This window comes from Lates calcarifer, linkage group LG23 (assembly GCF_001640805.2).
Source record: "Lates calcarifer isolate ASB-BC8 linkage group LG23, TLL_Latcal_v3, whole genome shotgun sequence".
NCBI classification, from domain to species: Eukaryota; Metazoa; Chordata; class Actinopteri; family Centropomidae; genus Lates; species Lates calcarifer.
In genome coordinates, this window is record NC_066855.1 from 12,558,062 (window position 1) to 12,578,504 (window position 20,443).

The 20,443-nt window shown below is 39.1% G+C and overlaps 1 protein-coding gene across 1 annotated transcript; it reads right to left on the bottom strand.

The window, feature by feature from the left end:
• Positions 1–1,746: 1,746 nt before the first annotated feature.
• si:zfos-911d5.4 (uncharacterized) lies at positions 1,747–16,780 on the bottom strand. The gene is made up of 7 exons (XM_018699320.2): positions 16,549–16,780; positions 15,988–16,118; positions 15,367–15,467; positions 14,827–14,975; positions 13,732–13,960; positions 13,063–13,283; positions 1,747–3,291 (listed from the first exon to the last, which is right to left on the bottom strand). The coding sequence occupies exons 2-7, from the start codon at positions 16,104–16,106 to the stop codon at positions 3,124–3,126; spliced, it is 987 nt and encodes a 328-aa protein (XP_018554836.1). The 5' UTR covers positions 16,107–16,118; positions 16,549–16,780; the 3' UTR covers positions 1,747–3,123.
• Positions 16,781–20,443: the final 3,663 nt, after the last annotated feature.

The following is a 20,443-nucleotide window of genomic DNA, read 5'->3' on the forward strand; positions in this document are numbered from 1 at the left end:
TGTAATTCATTTACTCTTAACATTTTCAACATTATTTTGTATATTTCCTGATTTTGTTTTCATACATGTGGTATTTTTATTATTAAGTATTTACATGACCACAGCTGTAACAGTGTTGTGTGCCAGAATCTGCTTGAGATCATCAACCTGTTATTTTCCCTTCTCAGATTGTTTCATTTGAATAACTTTTACAGGTTAACCTGTTGAGTATTTTTAAGTCTGTGGAGGGTATCTTAAAGCTATCTGGATGGCTTCATACCATGGTTCAGTGAGTACAATTGTTTGTGAACTGACCCTTTAAGCTGCAAAAATGGCATATAATCTTCCTTCTAATCCTATTCAGGAAAGATACTAGCAAAACTGATGGGTGTAAATCTGAGGTAGCTACCCTGATTACCAGTAGATAAAGCAAAGCAAAGTTATGTTCACAGTCGTTAACTGCTGAATATGAATTCACCAACAGTGTTGTTGAATTTTGGTGTTCACGCTGTTTTTATACTGGGGCACAGTCAGAGCCAAGAGTCATTCCTAACCATTTCCCCCACTTACAGTAAACAGCTTTACCTGTGGGGTTAGACTCTTAGTACACACACAATCACAATCTCATCTCTAGGGCCCTTTACAGATGAAACAGGATTGCATCTCAGAAAATGTTAGAGTCAAGAAGAGGATGTTGACCTCCGTCCTGATCAGAAAACCTCTGAGCTAGTCAAGCTGAAGCAGCAAAATCACAGAAGATTTGATGGGGAGAGGTTCGCGCACTGGGGTCAAACTGTTTGTTGAGTTTGTTCAGCGCTGAGATTCAGCTGTCAAACTGCATCGGTGTTCAAGTAGGTGAAAGGAAGTGTCGCAAACATTTCGGGGCGGGGGAGTGAATGTCCCCGGGTACTGACCCATATGAATACAGCACTGTGGTGCAGGATTTCCAGCTGAATGGCTGCGGCCGAGACAGCGGCTCATTCCTTCACATATGTCATTTGAGAGCGATCTGTCCTTCATGTTCAGGCCGCTCTACAGTTCCGTATCCTTTACAAAGGAGAGGTCAAAGTGGCCACCAGACCTGACAACCTGGACGAGCCGAATGCTAGAGTCAGAGTTGGATACCTGGCCTTATTGCGGGGTCAAAACTTTTAGTTCTTCACTTACTGGCTCACCGATTCTTTCAATATGTCAATATACAGATGGGTAGAACACCTATCTGTAGGTTACATGATGTATATGTTTACTGCAAAAAGAACCCAACTGTGTATTTACAGCTGATTGTATTTTACCATAGATTCACTTAAACTCAATATCCGGGAGGATTTCCATTTAAACAGAACCCTCATTGATTCAGTTTCCAGAGGAATTGCAGCCTGGATCAGTTTACCTTGTTACCTTGTCACACTATGTTCTGGTCTGATCTCTATGTCCATTTCCGCTCAGCTTCCTCCCTCCCTCCGCTCTCCCCACCACCCCCCGCCCCAGTCGCCACCATGCCACCCAACAGAGCTCGCTTTGTCCCTGTGGCCAGTCATCCATTCCTAATCTCCAGTCTTTTACCGCGCTGGAGACGTGCTGCATGCTTTCAAAGAGGAGAGTGAGCTGTTGATGCATGCCCTCCATCTCCCAAATGAAGCTCAGAGGAAACCTTGTGACCCCGTAGTGACAAATGACTGAGTATTATACATCATTTGCACCACGAAGATCAGGTGGAAGAAAACCTGGGAGAGGCCAGCTTGTTCCAAAACTCATTACGACAAGCACTGAATCATTAAATCTGTTTATTATGACACCAGATAGTACAAATACGTGTAAACATGAACACAAAACGACTAAGAAACACACCAATGAATAAAACCACCATGCTTATATCAATCAACTGAAGCGTATGGTTAGCAATCATGCTTCTTGAGTTGGCTTGATGCTAAAAGTGCTTGAAGTTTTTATAAAAATGACCACATCATTCATTCTAATATATAATGAAAACACAGTAACACCTGCATGCACCCACCCCTTATCAGAATTACACGTAGTCATTTCCTTCTCATCCCAGATCATCTGATATTGTCAATATTGTTTGTCAAGTGCTGAGGAGAAAGCCGTTCCTGAGGACACTATTAAAGTTTAAATATGCAAAGACAATGAATTTATCAAAACAGTTACAAATTCAAGCGATGCTGACTGATTTGTAAAAAAAAAAAAAAAAGTCTAAAAAATGTGTGCCTGCTGATGCAAAAAGCCCAGCACTGTTTCCACAACTACCAATAATATGTCCCTCAGGTAAAACAGTAAACAGACATTTGAAAAAGTGAGGAGCTTGAGTACAGTGTAATGATGTTTCAGGTAGAGAGATGCCATGCAAAGAGATACCATCAACACAGAGAGCTCCCTCTATTGCATTAGCTAAAGGCACTGATATCTTGATGGAAATAACTTCATTTTGGCCACTACCAGGCCCAGTAAATACAATTGCTAGCTGTTAGCGCAGCTGTGTAAGCCTGGTAACTGATGGAAAGTGACTCAGACACAGTTATGAATGGTGCTGGTGCCCGCGCCTGTGCGCTCTTGAATACGTTATCATCTCTGTGCTGTAGAGCATATTAATAAAGCACCTTACAGTTACACCGTCTAAACAGACCGTAAATCACTTCCCATTAAACCCATACAGGCAGGAACATGCTCGGCCCTCATCGTACTAGAGGCCACCGGTTTTTAACTGCCACAATTAACACATTAAACACTTCATTTCTGAACTGATGTGACACAATCAGCTAACATAATGATTAAATAATGGCTAGTGTAAAGTGTGGGCTAGCCCTAGAAATTCAAAACAAGAGAAAATTAATCAGGCTAATTGTCTGAAACCATTTTCATTAGCATAATATTGCCACTGAGGATCGGAGAGTCAGGAAAATAGGCAAATGGGCCTTTTTCTTTTCTTTTTTTTTTTTTCAATAAATGCTCGCATGAAGACATTCAGAACTTGTACTGTTAGTACAATGTAACAAAATACAAACACTGCATAGTAAAAGGCACTCCATTAAAATGTGATTAGATTTGTGCTGAATAAAGAGTTTGTTTGTTTTTTCCCATCTGCTCATTTGTTGTCATGGCTATCCTCTTTATTGCCCATACACACAATTATATGCTGAGTGTGATGCTGTGAATGGTGTTGGCTGGGATTTTAGCATCCGCTTCCTCCCCACGGATCCTGAAGATCACAAAGGTGTTGGATGGGATGGTGGTGGTGGCGCTCAGGGATTTACCCAGCCAGCCATGAGATCCACGCTTGTACATTTTAACTGTTACCTGCAGAGCAGGAAAAGAAAATTAAAAAGGAAACACAGATTTAAGCTTTTCTTGAATTTTCAGGACTTTTCCAGGGATCATGACCCTGACTAAGACCCCCTGACTCTGGTTAGAGAAAAGACTCATGACTTTCACCTTTGACTACTACACATACAAGCAGTTACTTAGTCGGTGGGCCTGTAGATTGAATAATTAGTATAAACCTGAAGACAGACTGGGATTAATCATGGGTAAAATAAAAAAACTTAAGTCAAACTTGAGGTCCATTTTTACCCAGGGACAAAAAAGGGCTAAGTTTGACTATATATTGAAACTATGCAGCTATGCAGTGCTTGGTGGGGAGGTCTATTACAGTTTGGACATATCTTTAATTCTCTATTTGGCCAAATGTATTACATGGTATAAAAAAATAAATCAATTCTCCTTTCACTGGAAGATAATACTCCTCTTTAGGAACCAATTAGTTGTTCAATGACAGCTTTTGAAAAAAAAAAAAATTAACCATCAAATTTTCCTTAACCCTGTAAAAAGTATTGTGTAACTCTGTTGGAAAAGTGATCCAACAGCAGTCTGAAACAGAATAAATATTAAATTAACCTTGTTCTCACTGTGGGCTTTTTTAATTCCCCTCCACATCTTGAATGGAGTCATACCTCTCTTGATTTTATGTAGGTTGTAGGGCATAATACACTTTAACACTACATCAAAACTGCCTGTTATGTTTGAGCCTGACAATGGAAGCCTTAACTAGATTTAGACATGCAGGTAACTGAACCACATCCATTTCAAAAAGAATGCCTCACTGCATCTCTTGTTTGGCTGCATTTACAGGGGATAACAGAATATTACAGTGCCTTTTCACAGTTCCATTTTCTTTCACTTTAGCATTAGGCAATTTTTCAATTATTATTTTTTTTCCATGTTCTTTCATCCCTGGCTCTCCATAATGTCTGGGCCTTTTAGTTAATGGTAGTGACAGTCAGAGCCCAGTATATCGGCCCTTGTCCATTTTGCAGGTCATTGTGGAAGCCCAATAGGCCTTTTATTACGCCGACATCAAAAGGCAGATAAGCATTAGAGGTGGGGAAAATACCTCTGCACTAGATATGTTCCCTCTTTCCTTTGTCTGCTATTGAAAGTGATCATTTTAATAGTGAAGAGGTTGGTGAGCTTTGGGGCTGATGGGAAGTGCGACACCCCTGACAGCCTACGAATATGAGCAAGTCGATAACACAACACAAGCGCACAGCACACCCTCAGCACCTGCACACTCTTGCTGCTAACCTAATTATCTGCAACAAAGGCCACTGCGATTTCAGACACACATCTTTCTGCCATTTACTTACTTATTACTGTGCATTAAAACAGGGAGAAAGAGAGAAAAAAACTAAACAATTGTGTCTTATATTGCAGCCTTGGCCGAATGCCACATGGCTCGTATTACAATAGCATCAGACACTTCAGAGTGAGTGAGTGTCTATTAATTTGGGATGCATGAAAAAATAGCTTCATGACAGCTGGTGGCAGAGAGGCATATAAACCAACACACACACACAAAAAAAAACATCAGAGAGGAATTATTCTTACAAATCACAGCTAAACGTAATACTTGGTAATCAGCAATTAAATAATTGAATAGAACTACAGTCGAGTATTTCCATCTTTGTGGCACCGCAAATAATACTGGCTCCGCATCGTATTCAAGCTCAGACAGAAGTAGAAAGACTATTCACTTCATAGAGCAAGAGCAGCATGAGAGGCTATGAAATACACATACTACCTATGTGAGAAAGCATCCAAAGAGCATTTACCTTCATCAAGGCTGCATAATCCTTTAAATGTTCTTTTATAATGGAAAATGTTCAGAAATCTCTATCGAGATCCAGATCTGCACCAAATTATGAAGACGATAATCACTACCTGTCCTTAATAACCTGGAAAATATTTCCTGTAGGCTTTCCCTGAGGATATTAATGGAAATGTAACACTGAAATTCGTAGGAGTGGCGACTAACAATTCATGATAGTAGACAATGACTTAGGTTTAAATGTACCAACAGATGCTACAGAAATACTGGAACGATTTGAATCTAAAGCATCAGCCTCAGTTATACCATACAGGAAGGATGCTGCCATCTTTGGCATAAAATCAAAGAGGGGAGTTCTGTGTGGTCTAGACTACCTGCCTGCCAGGTGTTGTTCTATAGGGATGATGTGTCAAGTACAGGAACTGTTACTACATGTCACCCTTCCAGCCACTTGAGGCAAGTGTCTGAGGGTAAAGATGATACTGTGTCTTATTTACAGAGGAACAGTGTAAAGGAGCTTCTGACATTAAAAAAAAAAAAAAGTTATTTAAAGTGAAATCTGCATCCTACGTTTAAGATGAAAAGCGCAAGCTTCAACAAGCCAAGATGAACAGACGAACAGTTGCTACAAAATGTTTCACTTTTGACTGTGAATTGTCCACAAGTGTATAAGTCATTACTATTTCAAGCACAGACAGGCCCAAATGTGTGTGTATGTGTACATAACACTTGATGGCGAGGATAGGACCCTTGGGGCTAAGGTTGGGTGTCACACAAAGGGCTGAGAGCTCACCTAACGGTGTCTACCCCTGATCCGCCTCTCACTTTCGGTGTCGGGGGGAGTCGTGTGAATGACATCACTCCTCACATTTCAACGAGACAAACTCCCATCTTCTTATTTACCGTCTGCTAACGATCATAAATCCTACCTTTGGTTCACTGTTCAACTTTTACCCTCTTAAACTCAAGACGACAGCTCATTCTGCCTCCAATAAAACAAACATCTCCTCCTTACAAATAGCTGATAGCAGTCTACACTGGTTTCCTTGTCTTCTACCTGTGGGGATGTTAATGGCACAGATTCTCAACCAGTTTGGTGAAGTGACAGCTCATAAATCCCAAATTACTAGAGAAAACAGACAACAGGCATCATGAACTCTGCAGTGAGACTTCACACTGTAGATCATCTAATTATTTCAGTATAAATGTGATTATTTGCCACTGAAGGTCTGACAGGTCTGACGAATGTGAATAATGTGAGGAACTGTGTAATTGGGTAGGGACGTGTCACCACCTGCGTGTATTGCCATTCACAAAGTTCAGATTCTTCCCCCCGATAAAGTCAAAGAATCCCAGCAGGGTATCAGTCAGCAGGGGCCGTTACCTGGAGCCATTGGTGCAGTGTTTCAGGTGAACTCTGAGTGAGCGTAACGCCACACCGGCTTCAGACGACGGGCTCTTTGTTCCACGCCGTGTCTCACCAGACACAGATGGGGAGGAACACTGAGTAACACACCTCTGGCGCACCAAACGTCTTTGTCGACGAGCCAAGCACCATGGAATCTGACCAGAAGTGTTTCGCTGTCATTTGGGCTGGATATAAACGAGGCAATTAGGTAAACACTGTGTGGTTTGGCTCACCAGATGAATATGTTAACGAGGGGTGTGCATCACTGGATTATCGATGACTTGATTCTATTTAGTTTTTTCTCTGTAACATAGATAATGCGAAACTATCTTTAGTCTCCTACAAGGATAAAATATGACAGAATTATGTTTTTCACATTATTCTAAAATAAGATACAAACAGTAAGTATAGTGAAGAATTAGAATATGATACCAAACATTGAAAACCTTTTCCATTAAACAGGGTGTTAAAAAACACATTAACCTTTTACAAAGCACTGTTCAGCCATTTGGAGCTTAGTTCTATGTAGAACTGTCACAGACTGCATCAAAGTTTTTAAAGGGTACATGACTACAACATGTACTGAATGAATCTTCAGATTAGACATCGTTTTGGTTATAGTGGTCATACCCTGTCTTAAAAATATTCCATGTACAATTCACAACAAAGTATGTACAATATCTGAAACCTTACAAATATGGCATCTTCCTATATAGTCTGGCAATTCAAAAGTGTATGAATCCTTGAAAATGTGATGTTGAAAAATAAATTCATCACAGGGCTCTAAAGATTAAAAATGGTCCATTTGTTTTAATCTCTATGAGCCTCTCTAAAACAGGACAAGTGACAAAGGGTTCAACAATTTCCCCCATTTTGAAAATCTGTTTGCTGTGGCCTGAACAGTGCTGAGCACGCATTTTACTCTCAGTAGTGTAGCAGCAGTAGTCGTTATATTCATACACTGACAGTAATAGCAGTATCAACTAAAAGTAAACCTGACAGAGAGGGGAGTACTGATTAGGTTTGACTGTTGTGCTGAAGTGTTTTGTAAAGATTATTGCTGAGACCAGAGCAATCTGGTTTGCTTTATTTCTTCTACTAGACTGATGTACTGAATTTGGAAAATGTATGACTGATGCATCAGTAAGTTTAAAACAAAAAGTTATTTTCAATGTTGATTAATCTGTCACTTTTTTTTTGTAAATCTCTTCACTGTTAATAGTGACTATCACAGGTTCCCAAAGCCAAAGGTAATGTTTCTATAGTGCCTGATTTGTCCAACCAGCAGGTAAAGATACTCAATTTACGATGATATAGAATAGAAAAAAATAGGATATCTTCATATTTAAGCAGCTGGGTTTTTGTTTTCCCTCAATAAATGAAACTGTTAATCAACAATTTTGAATAAATTTCTGTTGACCAACTAAGCAATTAATCTACTGAGTAGCATCAGTCCAATAACTGGTTGTTCAAACCATCACTAAAATACATCTTGCATGAAATACTCAAACATCATAACTGAACTCATGTGGGGTGCAGTTATGAACCATCCATTAAGATGCCTAAACTTTGGCTTGGTGACATTACTGTCTAACGTCCATAACTACATTTGTCTAAAGCCATGAACGCAAAAAAAAAAAACAAAAAAAAAAACTGGTTAAGTTCTGAATAGCTGCGTCTCTGCTTCCAAACAACCTGCCTTAGCTAACAGGAAGCCATTAGACTCTCAGCAATAACCATTTACATCCATTCACCCAGCTCTGACTTTATTTCCATCCGCATAAGTACATTTTCTGCGAGAGGTTAAAATATGAATCCCCCTCCTTTTTCTCCTCAATGGGTCTGGTTGTCTGGCTGACTTGAGAGGGCACAATCTATGACTGATTTAATTTGCTCTTTACGAACATCTCTAACAGCATTACCCCCAGAGCATACACTGACTGCCCCCATCTGACTCCATTAACTCCCAAATCAGGTTTAAAGACCATATTGATGCCGTCCGTTATTAAGGGTGATTATCAAAACAACAGACAATGGGCCAAAGTGTCTGTTAACCAGTTTATCCATAATTTCACATAACTGTAACAGATGGCAGGGCTGTCAATTATATACTGTATCTGCTGCACACAGTGACCAAACGCTGTCTGGATATGCAGCATATTAGCCTTTACATTAAAAGAACGATAGTCTGCTCACAGACGGTCAGAGGAAATGGACTGAACACACAAAATAAACTATGATACTAAATGCCAAACACAGAACTACATCAATTTCAGTTAACCAATTACCAGCTGGTGTTTTTGTCACTGAGGATCTTACTGTACAATAATAATAATAATAATAATTAAAGTCACAGATAAAAAAAATCTAAATGTTGCTATTCAGTCCACTTCACCACCTTTATTCTCCTCAATTAACAAGAATGGCTTTTGAAACTGTAATTAAGTGTCTCTGCTCCACTCGGCCTCTTCATTATTCATGAATCTCTATTGATCATATCGTACAACCTATACTATGGGGATCACTGTAATATCCTGAGTCCCCAAAACAAATAGCTGAGCTCATAGAGATAAAATTAACATCATGGCCAGTGACCAAAGAAAAGTTTCTACTGAATACTAAATCCAGCATTTGATGCCAAATTGGATGAGACTCATTGATAGGAAAAGCCTGTTTGAAGCCTATATGGTCTTGTTAGCCATGCCATATTGTTCACTGACTTTGAATATGATTATTTTCATAACTGATGTATATTGTTAAATATCACAATGTCGATTTTAATCACATCACTCAGTCTTATGAAAGCACATGTAGAAACTAGGATTCTTTTTTTGCATTCAGTATAAAATACAGTGCATGCATACAATATTTTTGAGTATTGCAGATGTTATTACCTTCTATGTGTCTTGCACAACCACAACTCATTCCACATTCAAAGAAATTATTTTGTAATGAATATTAATGGATTGGAGCTTTATTTTAAACATGTATTCAAATTTACTCAAACTCAATCTCCACCTGTGTTAAGTAGGAATGTGTAAAACATGAACTCTAGCGGTTGATGTTTAACTAAATTAACAAAAGAGCGCTTGAAGAGCCCTCTAAAATGACTGGTATTGCATGCTGGGTGATGAATTTGGAGGAAACACATTGAGTCATCTTCAAATTGACAGATGCAGAATCTCTCCACGGGACTCTTCACTGTGGTTTAGTGCTCGAGTGAAAAAATAGATTTTTACCAAGTTTAATCACACGCTATTACAAGGCAGCTTTTATCATTGCCTTCCACTGTGTGAGTGCTGGTGTCTTCACTAGTTCATTACAGACACTTGTGATTCTGCAGCGCTCTTCTCATGTGTAATTGCATGGTTAGCTTTCCTCTGTAGCTTCCTACACACACTCTGGTGCAAATTATTTCCAATTCCAGTTTCCTTTCGAGAGCGATGCTGCAATTACAGAAATCTGAACATCCTGGTAATTTCCCCACAATTTTCACTTTTGTTGAAAAATGCTGTGCGACTAATAGATCTTTTTCTCTGTCGAAATTCTTCGAAATACTTTTCTTTTAAACTTTTCTTTAGTACAGACATCACGCTTCCGCTAAGTTCAGTCGAGCACTTGATGAACAATTTTTAAGTATGCTTGTCTTGGTTCATATCTGGCAACTGAAAATATACACCTGTGTTGTTTCTGTGATCAAAAACATCAATTTATAAGTACTCAGGCACAGCCATGTTCACATCGTTTTTTTTGTTTATGCATTATACATATGATCTTGCCATATTTGCGAATGATTATAAATAATTTATAATTAAGAGTGATGGGTACTGCATGTTTTCTTCAAATGGCTAAATATTCTTTTTTCTTCTTTTCATAAAGAGACCAAAAAGACACAGTGGCTGCCAATATTATCTATTTAGACAGCAGAATTTGCAGGCTTTGTAAATGGCCAGCTCCTGGCCTTTTGTGTGCCTCCATTCATTATCACCACAAAGCGGTTGATGTCTCCCCTCTCTGCCTTTTCTGTGCTAAGCACGGAGTGCACCAGCCTGTCCATTACAGGCCTGTGACGCGTGCAGCCTGGGAGATGGCCAAACAGAGAGGAATGTCAGCATGGAGTTAAATTAACAAGCTACATCTGTGTGGAATCTGTGGCCAGTCAGAGGGTGGAGATGTATCTCCAGCAAACGAAGTCTAATTATTTGTTAGCCGAGATGTTGCCAGGTGAATTTGCAGCTTTTCACTTGGTGGCTTTGCTTCTATTAATCAGCTGACGGGGTGGTGTAGTCAAGTTATGGTTGAAGGAACTCAATTGTTGTTTCTCAGCTATGCAATTAGTAGACACTCTATAAGCTGACTGTGAGTTTGGAGACTTATTTTAAACACAGGAGGTCCATTTCTGCTCTGCCTGAATAAACTGGATTATATAAACTGGTACAAAAGCTTCATGAAAAAGTCAAATTTCAGAATAAGAGACGACATGAAGATGAACAACATAAGTAACCTGCACTTTAAATTATGACATGAATAGATCTTCAGTTCTTTCTCTCTCTCCCTAACAGACACACACATCCACACACACACTGTAATTACCCCTCAATCCATACAAATTGAATGAAGCCAGAACCGTGGTCTAAGAATATAGACCATAATTAATAAATTACAGCCACTCTACTCAATCATTCTCCACTTTGGGGACATGTAGACATCCCATTCTCCACAGAGTAATTGACTGAGCCCACAGAAAACACACCTAGTGCCTCCATAGTGGCTTTGTGGATACATCTGGTACCACTTCTTACAACCAAACAGATGCCCGAGAGAAATTGTAGGTCATATCGCAGATCTTCCAGCCTGTGTGTTTACAAGTAACAAATCAAAAGCATGCATTATTTCTGGGCTCTGAAAATACGCCTGGGGGAGCTATCAGGTTTCTTCACCAAAGCCCCCGAGCTTCCCCTCACAGCTGCTACACACGAGCAAGGATTTTTTTTTTTTTTTTTGGGTGACCCAGTCATCAAGTCCAAAGGAGCAAAACCTTAAAATGTTTTACTTAAGTTGATTGTACAAATCCAGGGGAAGAATCAGTTTTCCATGGCGGTTACTGCACCTTAATATCTGATAATGGTAAATACATATATACGTAGACATGTATCTGAACATAAGTGGGGTAACAGAAAAATAGGCATATTTACCATATATATTCCAAGTCACATTTCTCTCTGAAATATCGGGGGAACATGCACCTCACATTGCCTCCATCTACAAATATTTCTTTGAAAATAATATATTTCGTTGTCGTCGTGTGTGTCCCCCTGGGCTACAAAAAGGGCCTGCTGAAGACTGTCTAATGATTGTTGGGTCATGTATCAAATGCACAGCAGCTGGAGGCGAGAGGGGAGAGCACATACAGTCTGGATGTTTTGGGGGGTGGGGGTGTGGGGGGGTGGAGTCTGTAAGGAAAGCCCAGGCTGAGTGTTTGGGTGCTGAGAGTGGGTGTGAATCTGTAATGGCTGCTGAGAAGGGGTCATACTCACTGGACCTTAAGAGCTTTGACCTTTGCCTGTCTGACATTTTCTTCATTCAACACATTTATTTAACAAGCAGGGACTGAAGCACGGTCACACAACCAAAAATAATTAAATGCCTGTGAATGTTTCTACCTAGTATTTTGCGGAAATATCATAATGACTCTGATATACAACCTTTATTTTCATTACCATAGTGACACTAATGATTTCTTTTCATGCCACCTGGAGAGGCAACATTTAAGTAATTAGCCAAATCCATTCCATTACGCTGCAATAAAATAAACAATAATAACCAAAAATATCAACTGATCTGAAAATATGAATAGGCTTAAATGATAATTTTTAAGCTGCGCAGTTGCCATGACTTTTCATTCAGTCATAAGCTAATGAGTGCCTTGCAGTGAAGCAGAATGACCTACATCAATATAAAACTGAGGTGTTAAGTCAGTAATTAACGCTATGAGTGTTAATGGTAATGATCTGAGAGAGTACACTAGAGTGAAAGAAGCCTCATTCAGCTTTTTCTTCAGTGTAAAATAAAGATCACTTACAACACTATAACTGCTTTACTTCTAAATAAATAAAACCTGCAATTAGTTGAACTTGGCTTGATAATTATAAATGATTGCTCTGTGGTGTGGTGAAAAAAAGAATCAAATGATTTTTTTTTCTTAAACCCGAATGGCTCTTGGCCAAAATTATACTGTAATCACTTAATCTGGTGTTTATGCAGTAATATCCTGACATTTGTAAATTGCAAATGACCCTAATTGTTTTCAAATAACTGTGAAATTGCTGTCATGTACTGCAGTCTCCAGCCTAAATCATCAACCTGTGTTTTTCCAGTTCCCTGAACATGAGAGGGATGATTTAAGATTAAGTGAGACAGTCATAAAGTACTACTGCCACCTGCTGGTTTTATGGTTCACATTGAGCTTTGTGCTTTACATTATCATTCTGAGCCACTGACACAGCTTTCAGCCCTCATTTAAAGAGAGTACGTGATCCTGGTGCAGTGCACTGACCTGAGGAACGTGTCCCAGTAGGGCCCACAGTGAATCAGCTGACAGGGTCTTGACTCTGGAAAACTCAAGCGTGTCGGTCTCCTGCCGGTTGAGAGCGATGTACTGGCAGCCCTGGTAGTCTCCTTTCAGCTGTTCACCACAGTGCAGCCTCACCAGATCCCATGTTCCCACCCTCATCAGGACCTCCCGCACTGACTCCATCTGCCTGTACGACAGATGACCTGCAGGACAAAAAACACAAGTTGACCTAGTAACATTCCTGTCAGAGGCCTGCTTAATTTAATTATATTCTATGGTGGAATTCATTGCACTGTAAAAAAAAAAAAAAAAGGTCAAGTTGTTGATTTCTAAAAGTTATTTTAAAAGACATTTTATGTATTTTGTTGAGAATCATCAAGAGAGACATGACAGCAAATAAGAGGAGCGAAGGATGGGAAGACTAAATAAGACTAATTAACTGTTACAAAGTGTAATTTGTCTTGATTGTTTCACAGCTGTCAGTTTTACTCTGCTAATCTGAAAACGGGTTGAAAAAGATCTGTCAGCATAGGCTGAATCCTTCACATTTTAGCACTCAAGTAATAGAGAAAAATAACATGATAAGATAATTACAGTGTATCAAACATCACACACTAAGTATTAATGTATATCTTTTAAGGACCCACTCACCAGAGAGCCAGGAGGGAGTCACTGCATCTGATATCCAGGCCATGTAGCCCTCCCTGAAAGACCTGAGGAAGTCGTCTATCTGGCTGTGGGAGACCAGCTCCCTCCTCTTCCTCAGCTCCTCCTCCAGCTCACAGTCTGGGGAGAGGAAGATGACTCTGGGGAAGAAAAGGCTTTGGCGCACGGACACTCCACTCCTCTTCAAATGGCCACATAAGTTAGCCGTCTTGGTCTGGAGGAGAAGACAGTTAAATCAAGAATGCAATTAATTGCATCTAATTGATTATTTTCATTTATATCTCATTTAATCTATAAAATGCATGGGAACACAGAAACTGGCCAGCATCAAACCTTAATACTAAGGTTAATACTAAAGAGAAAACTAGCAAACGATTAATCAGTTATCAGAATTTTGGTCCATTAATTTTCTACTGAGAGACTAATTAATTTCAGCAATAGTTAAATTGAGCATTGGAGTTTATTAATCTAGAAATGGAAGTAATTTACAGTTCTGTTATATGATGACCTTAAAGACACACAAATGCAGATGTCCACTTTGTAATCTCTAATAAGACCCATTTTAAGAAATTATTCTCAAATTGGCACAGGCGGTCGAGCTCTATCTGCTTTGTGTAGACTAATGAAGTTAATAGATCCAATTCAAGCAGAACTATTTCAATAATACAGTGTGTGTTTTCCATCAGACTCTTCTGTCAAGCTCCCGGTCCAAATTGAGCATCTATAGAGATGGAAATGAATGACTCCTAACAGACCCAGGCACATAAGGTGACAGCTGTGTTTAGGCACCTGCCTGCTTTCACCCCCCTCCCTCCCTTTGAACATAATTATGGCCTTTCAAATGAAGAGCGCCCACTTGGGAAGTTTAGGAAGCCTCACTGAAGTGTTTGAAATTTCCATATAAATTGTTATGGTGACTCATAATCTCTTAACATGGCCAGGGGTTTGGATGAAAACAATGTACTGGACAATTGATTAGACCTTGGACTTAAATGTGCCACACAGTTTGACATTTAGGTTTTCATAATGCTGTTTTGACATTTCAGCTAGATGTGTCTTTTTTTTTTTTTTTTTTTTTACCATGATAGCCTTGAGGGGATCTTCAGTCTGTTCAATGCAGGTGTTGGTAAAGTTTTGGTCCTTTTCTTTCACTTGCACATGCCAGTTTTGGTTGTGAGCGGACACTGTGCCTCTCCAGGGTTTTACATCAATACAGAAGATCCCATGGCCTATGTAAAAACAAAACATAACAAAACAAAAAGACAATAATCTATGTGATACAAGATGAAGAACAAAAAAGATTTTCTGGAAAGTAAATTGAGAAATTATACATAAAATAACTGGACAAGAATTAACATATACTGATGATATGTATGATATATTTCAACAAATACCTCAATAGCAATGCACAAGGAAATACAGTATATAATGTGGTGATTACCACAGGTGCTTTAGGAAACATTTTCAAAATCATATGTCAATATAATGACCAGGCAAAGACCTAGAAAAGGCAATATCTGAGACATATGTTGATATTATAATGAATATCCATGCTGGATTCAATTTTAGAGTATGAATACTATATTGATTTATCACTTAGCACTATCATGAAATACCAACCTGTGAGGATAACAATGTTGATGTCGTCTTTGGTAGTCTGAAACTGGTCGGGGATACGCAGATTGCAGTAAACATCTTCCTTTCTCAGCCCGGTGAGTTTCCTACAGTGAAAGAACAAGCACAGATTGGCTAAAGAAAAAGCCAAGAAAATGCAACAAGTACCGTTTACTAGCACGGAAATATGTTAAGGATGCATTCATTGGTTTTTTCTTCTTTCTTTTGGCCACTTAAGGACAGCGGAACAACACAACTTTGACATATTAAAAGCTGTCATAGCAAACATGCTAGCAAAGTGGCCTACTTCCATATCCACAGAGCAACATTAGCATTAATTTGTAGTTATGTTTCTGGCAAGCTTATGAATTTAATCAGTCAATTTATCATCAATTTAACAGTCACCCTTGTTTTAGCTCTGTTTTAGTCTCCACCCATGCTAGTTTCTGTGCTGTTTTGTGTCAGAATAGAAAAGTGGTGGGCCATACAACCAAATCAAGAAGTTTAAAGACACTTAAAATGCTTTGCAGACCTGACCATAGTGCTCTGGTGTCACCACAACCTAATCCTTTCACTTTAAACAAATTTGACCCACTATTATTATTGTTTAGTGCAGCTGATACTTACCTGACATGTTGTAAAAACTCAGGTAGTGTCTGTGTGTGCAGCTGGCTCTGGCCCTCGGCACTTTCTGAAGGTTTGGAGCTGAGATGAAAGTGGGTAAACAGGTTTCCAAGCTGAAGCATTCTAGTCTTTATCTGGAAAAAACAAACTGACATATAAATGTTGAGGCAACATACACAGTAAAAACAATAGTTTGTCTAGATATATACATAGCTTCAGCTGTTTGGCTTCCCTCAGTTACATACTGCAGTACAGTCAAAATGATGCCAACATGCCATTTAAACTATGTTCTACGTGTTCTAGCCAAACCAAACATGTTTGTGTATATGTTAAGCTGAGTCCAATATGTTAAATATACATTTTAGCCGGACAAATTCAATGGACAACACTAATTCTGTTGCTCCAGCATTCTTGTTATTCTTTAAAACCATCCTGAAAACATGCTAACTGCTACATTCACGGTTAACAGCTTTGTTGACAACACATGTTCTCTTGAACTTGAACTTCAGCACCCTGTGAAGAGAACAAAGAGCAAAGACGAGACTGCATGCAAACAACACATACTGTTGAGGTCTCGCGCTGTTTAAGGAGCCTTTGAAGAGGGGGAAATATGAGGGAATTCAGTTCGACATTTTCCCGGTGTTACTGTCGGTCTGTGCGTCTTTTTCCAAATGCTGAGTACCGTAACTCTATCCAGGAAAGATGTTTCACAATTTCACCGCTCCCCCCTCCTCCTCCTCCTCCTGCCGCTGTACTTCCAGCGTTCCTGGAAGAAGTAAACAACAGACCACGTGCACCACCTGCAGCATCATATTTCGCCCCCTGAGACGTGACGTCAAAGTACGTCACCCAGTACTGCAGTGTTTTTGTGATGCGTTTAGGGAACGATTCCTGCTATTTTCATGTGATGTTCAGCTGATGCTTTCGACTCAGGATCTGCCTGACAACTAGTACTAATTTTGCATAATTTAGTGTTTGCCTTTATTTCACATTTCACAAAATCAGTAGTGAATACTAGAAAAATATGAGTCATTGGGAATTGTAATAAGTTATATATTCTCAGGTCAGTGCCAAGGGCTGCATATCTTATCATCTTCCTTATATCTGATAAATATGTGCCTTTGCAAAAATAATAACCAGGATTGGGACTGAGAAGTAGATTTGTGATAAAAGTGATATTTTTCATGCTGACCTTGAAAGAAAGCCTCAAAGCTAGTTCAACTCAGAGTTTTAGTATATGTATAATGCAAATAAGTTTAAGGCGATTACATTTATTTTATAATGTAACTGTGCAAGATTAAAGTGAGTGAGAGTACAAAAAACAAAGTTATGACAGTGATGTAGGAAAGTTTAACCTAGAGTTGGCTTAGAATAATAAGATTTTACATTTCATAGCATATGGGACACTGATGAGATATATGGTCATTTTCCCCCCTGAACTCATAGATAGTCTACCAAAGATTTGCTTGCACATTCAACAGGATTCTTACATCCTGCACAAGCCTACAGAAAGGATATTACAAAAGTGATGAAGAATATTTAATTCAGCAGTAAATACACATTGAAAATCTCAATGTGGTGATAAACAATATCCGGACAGCACAAAATACTATGAAAGAGCTTAATATCAAGAGCAGATAGCCAAATCAGCTCATATGGGCTCAATGGAAGCCAATAAACAGAGGCACTCTGCCCCTCCTGACCCTCACTTCTGGTTTAGATCGGGCCGATAAAGCAGGCGCAACCTCAATAAAACCCATACAATGGAGTAAAATAAATAGATATTAAATTAAAGCAGAAGCAATACTGGCTGAACTGCTGCAGGAATTCGAGAACAAAAGCTTCTTTGTGCAGTTTAATATTGTCTACAATCACCACCTCATGATACATTTCCAATCATTTCCATCTCTTGCCTTGACGTATCAGCACATATAATCACCTTGTATTGGAACTTGCAAATGACTCGAGTGTGTGAGCAACCATGTTTATATATTAAATGCGCCTCGTGCTCCTAGTTTGGCCTTTTTCGTATGGAGCTAATATCAAATTCATAATCTGTCTCATCTCCGACTGTCCACCAAGGAGGAGTTCATGGTGTCAAACATTGTCATGAGTGCATATTTGCCTCACACAAACTTTACCCCGCTACATTTTTATGTTCTTTTAGCCAACATATACACATAAGAGGTATTTAGCTAAAGAATTAGGTACTGCTTATTTTGGTGTCATTATATATACTACTGCTGCAAAACCCATGATGTTGTCTTCAGCCTTTTGTCATGAACTGAAATACAGGCCTTCTTCAGTTCCACCGCATGCTTCAAGTGGTTCCCTGAAGCCTTGCATCTGCTGTTGTGAGCATAATGTCATTTTCACCTAATGCACCTGAAGAGCTCCACTGTGAGTGTGAGGGGTTGCGGAGGGTTTTCAGGTCCCCTCTAAAGTGTAATTAGGCATCAGAGTTCATACTTGGGGGCTTAGCTATGATTGTATAGAGGGCTTAGTGGACTTACTAGAAAGAAATGAGCATTACCTTCAGAATGCTATTGGTATAAATTCAGTATTTCTCAGAATCTGACTGTCATGCACAAGCAGATGATACTCAGTTTCTAATACTGTACAAAAAAAGAGATCATTTTTCACACAGACGATATTTCCATTTTCAATCTTTCAAATCAAATATCTCATTTGCAGAACTAATGGCTGCACGACATTGCCGATGCTCTGCTCACTAATTTTTGCTCATTTCCTTTGAATTATTAATATGAGAGATTCTCCATATGCTCTCTGAGGATTCTTGTCCATTCGTTTTTGGGGAGAATTAGCATTTTAGAGTGAAGAGTATAAAGAGCTTAACTGCCCCAATCAAACGGTGTGATTTAAATCCTGTCTAATCAGGATGTTTAATGGGGGTTGCAGATGTATGACCTGAAGTAAATGGTCTCAAAATGTTCCTGGGTCTTGATCACCTGTATAATTAGAACCATTTCACCTGAAAGAGCCTGGGCACTGAAATGAGGTCTGCAATGTAAGACTGTAAAATGAGGTGAAATAACCCTTTAAGGGGTGTTTTTTGGCTAATGTGCTGAATGCCAAATTACTAACAAAACAGACAACTAATAATCCACCTGATATAATAAACCCAGTTAAACCTAGGCTCAAAAATGAAGCATAAAAAGTGTGAAAAACAGTTTTGGTATTGACCCCTGAGAACCTTCTTTGTGACTGGGCCTGCCTCAGTAATTAGTTATGCCATATGAAGAGGTAATTTGTATGCTAAAGTTTAATTGTTCAATTATCACTGGATGTGAGAGGAGGCCTTGATGCCATTTTATCGTGTTTGAAAATAGTGTTGAACTCCTTGTGCCGCATATTGTAATAGTTGGCAATTACAGAGAGAGCCCTCTCACTAAGTTGATTGATGCAGGCTGGCCCCGCTGAAAAGCCTTTGCTACCTGCCTGGTGCAGTCGTTGGAAGTGAAGAGTGGGTCCATTCAGCCTCGCAGAGCTGAACCAGCCAAGCTCTCGCTGTGGAAAAGGACTTCAACTAGCTGCTGACAGACAGCATAAACACCAACTGTATAAGTGCTACTGAGGACAACATGTTAAAACAACATTATTACAAAGTAAACAAGACAAGATTAAGTAAATGCTCCTTGTTATCACCTTCAGGTTATAAACAGAAGGTGAAATAAGATCACTTGAACAGTGACCATTCAACATCTCAGAGTCTGATTCTCAACTTTGTATTTCAGCTTGGAGTTTGCAGGTATCTTTTTTTAATTGTTGTAATTTGAAATACAGTATTTCCACAATGATGTGAATGCCTCCTATATGCAGTTACCATTTTGCTAAACCAATTTAAGATTATAAAGCTGCAAGGTAAACAATGACAAGGCTTAGTGTTGCCATCTACAGGCTGCTCTTAAACAAGACAATATAAGGCAACATAAATCTACAAGTCCACATGGCAGTATAAAATATATGAATGTCACAATAGATGAACTAAGTGTAACAAAGCCTCAGAAATGACAGAGAAAAAATATACTATTAAAGAGAGATGATTTTAGATATTTGGTGAAACACTGAATTGGATCAGATCAATATGTTACATGTATATATATATAGTATATATATGTATATAGTGGGTTCTACAGGAAGGCAAGGAAGTAAATACAAAATTAATGTGTTTCTTCCCATGTTTTTCATTTCATGGGCGTTTTGGATGTATGCGTAATGCAGACATTTATTCTCAAATTGCAGTTACACAGTCAGTCACTAATGACCTGAGATGATGACCACTGATTACAGTCCATTTCATGCTTTTCAGGAGCCCAGATGGGAATCCTGGAGACAAAGGATGCCCTGTCATTTTCACCCAGCAGTTCCTCAAGATTCTCATTAGATTTAACCACATGTGTCCAATTTGTAATTAGTTCCTATAGGAGAAGAGTTGATA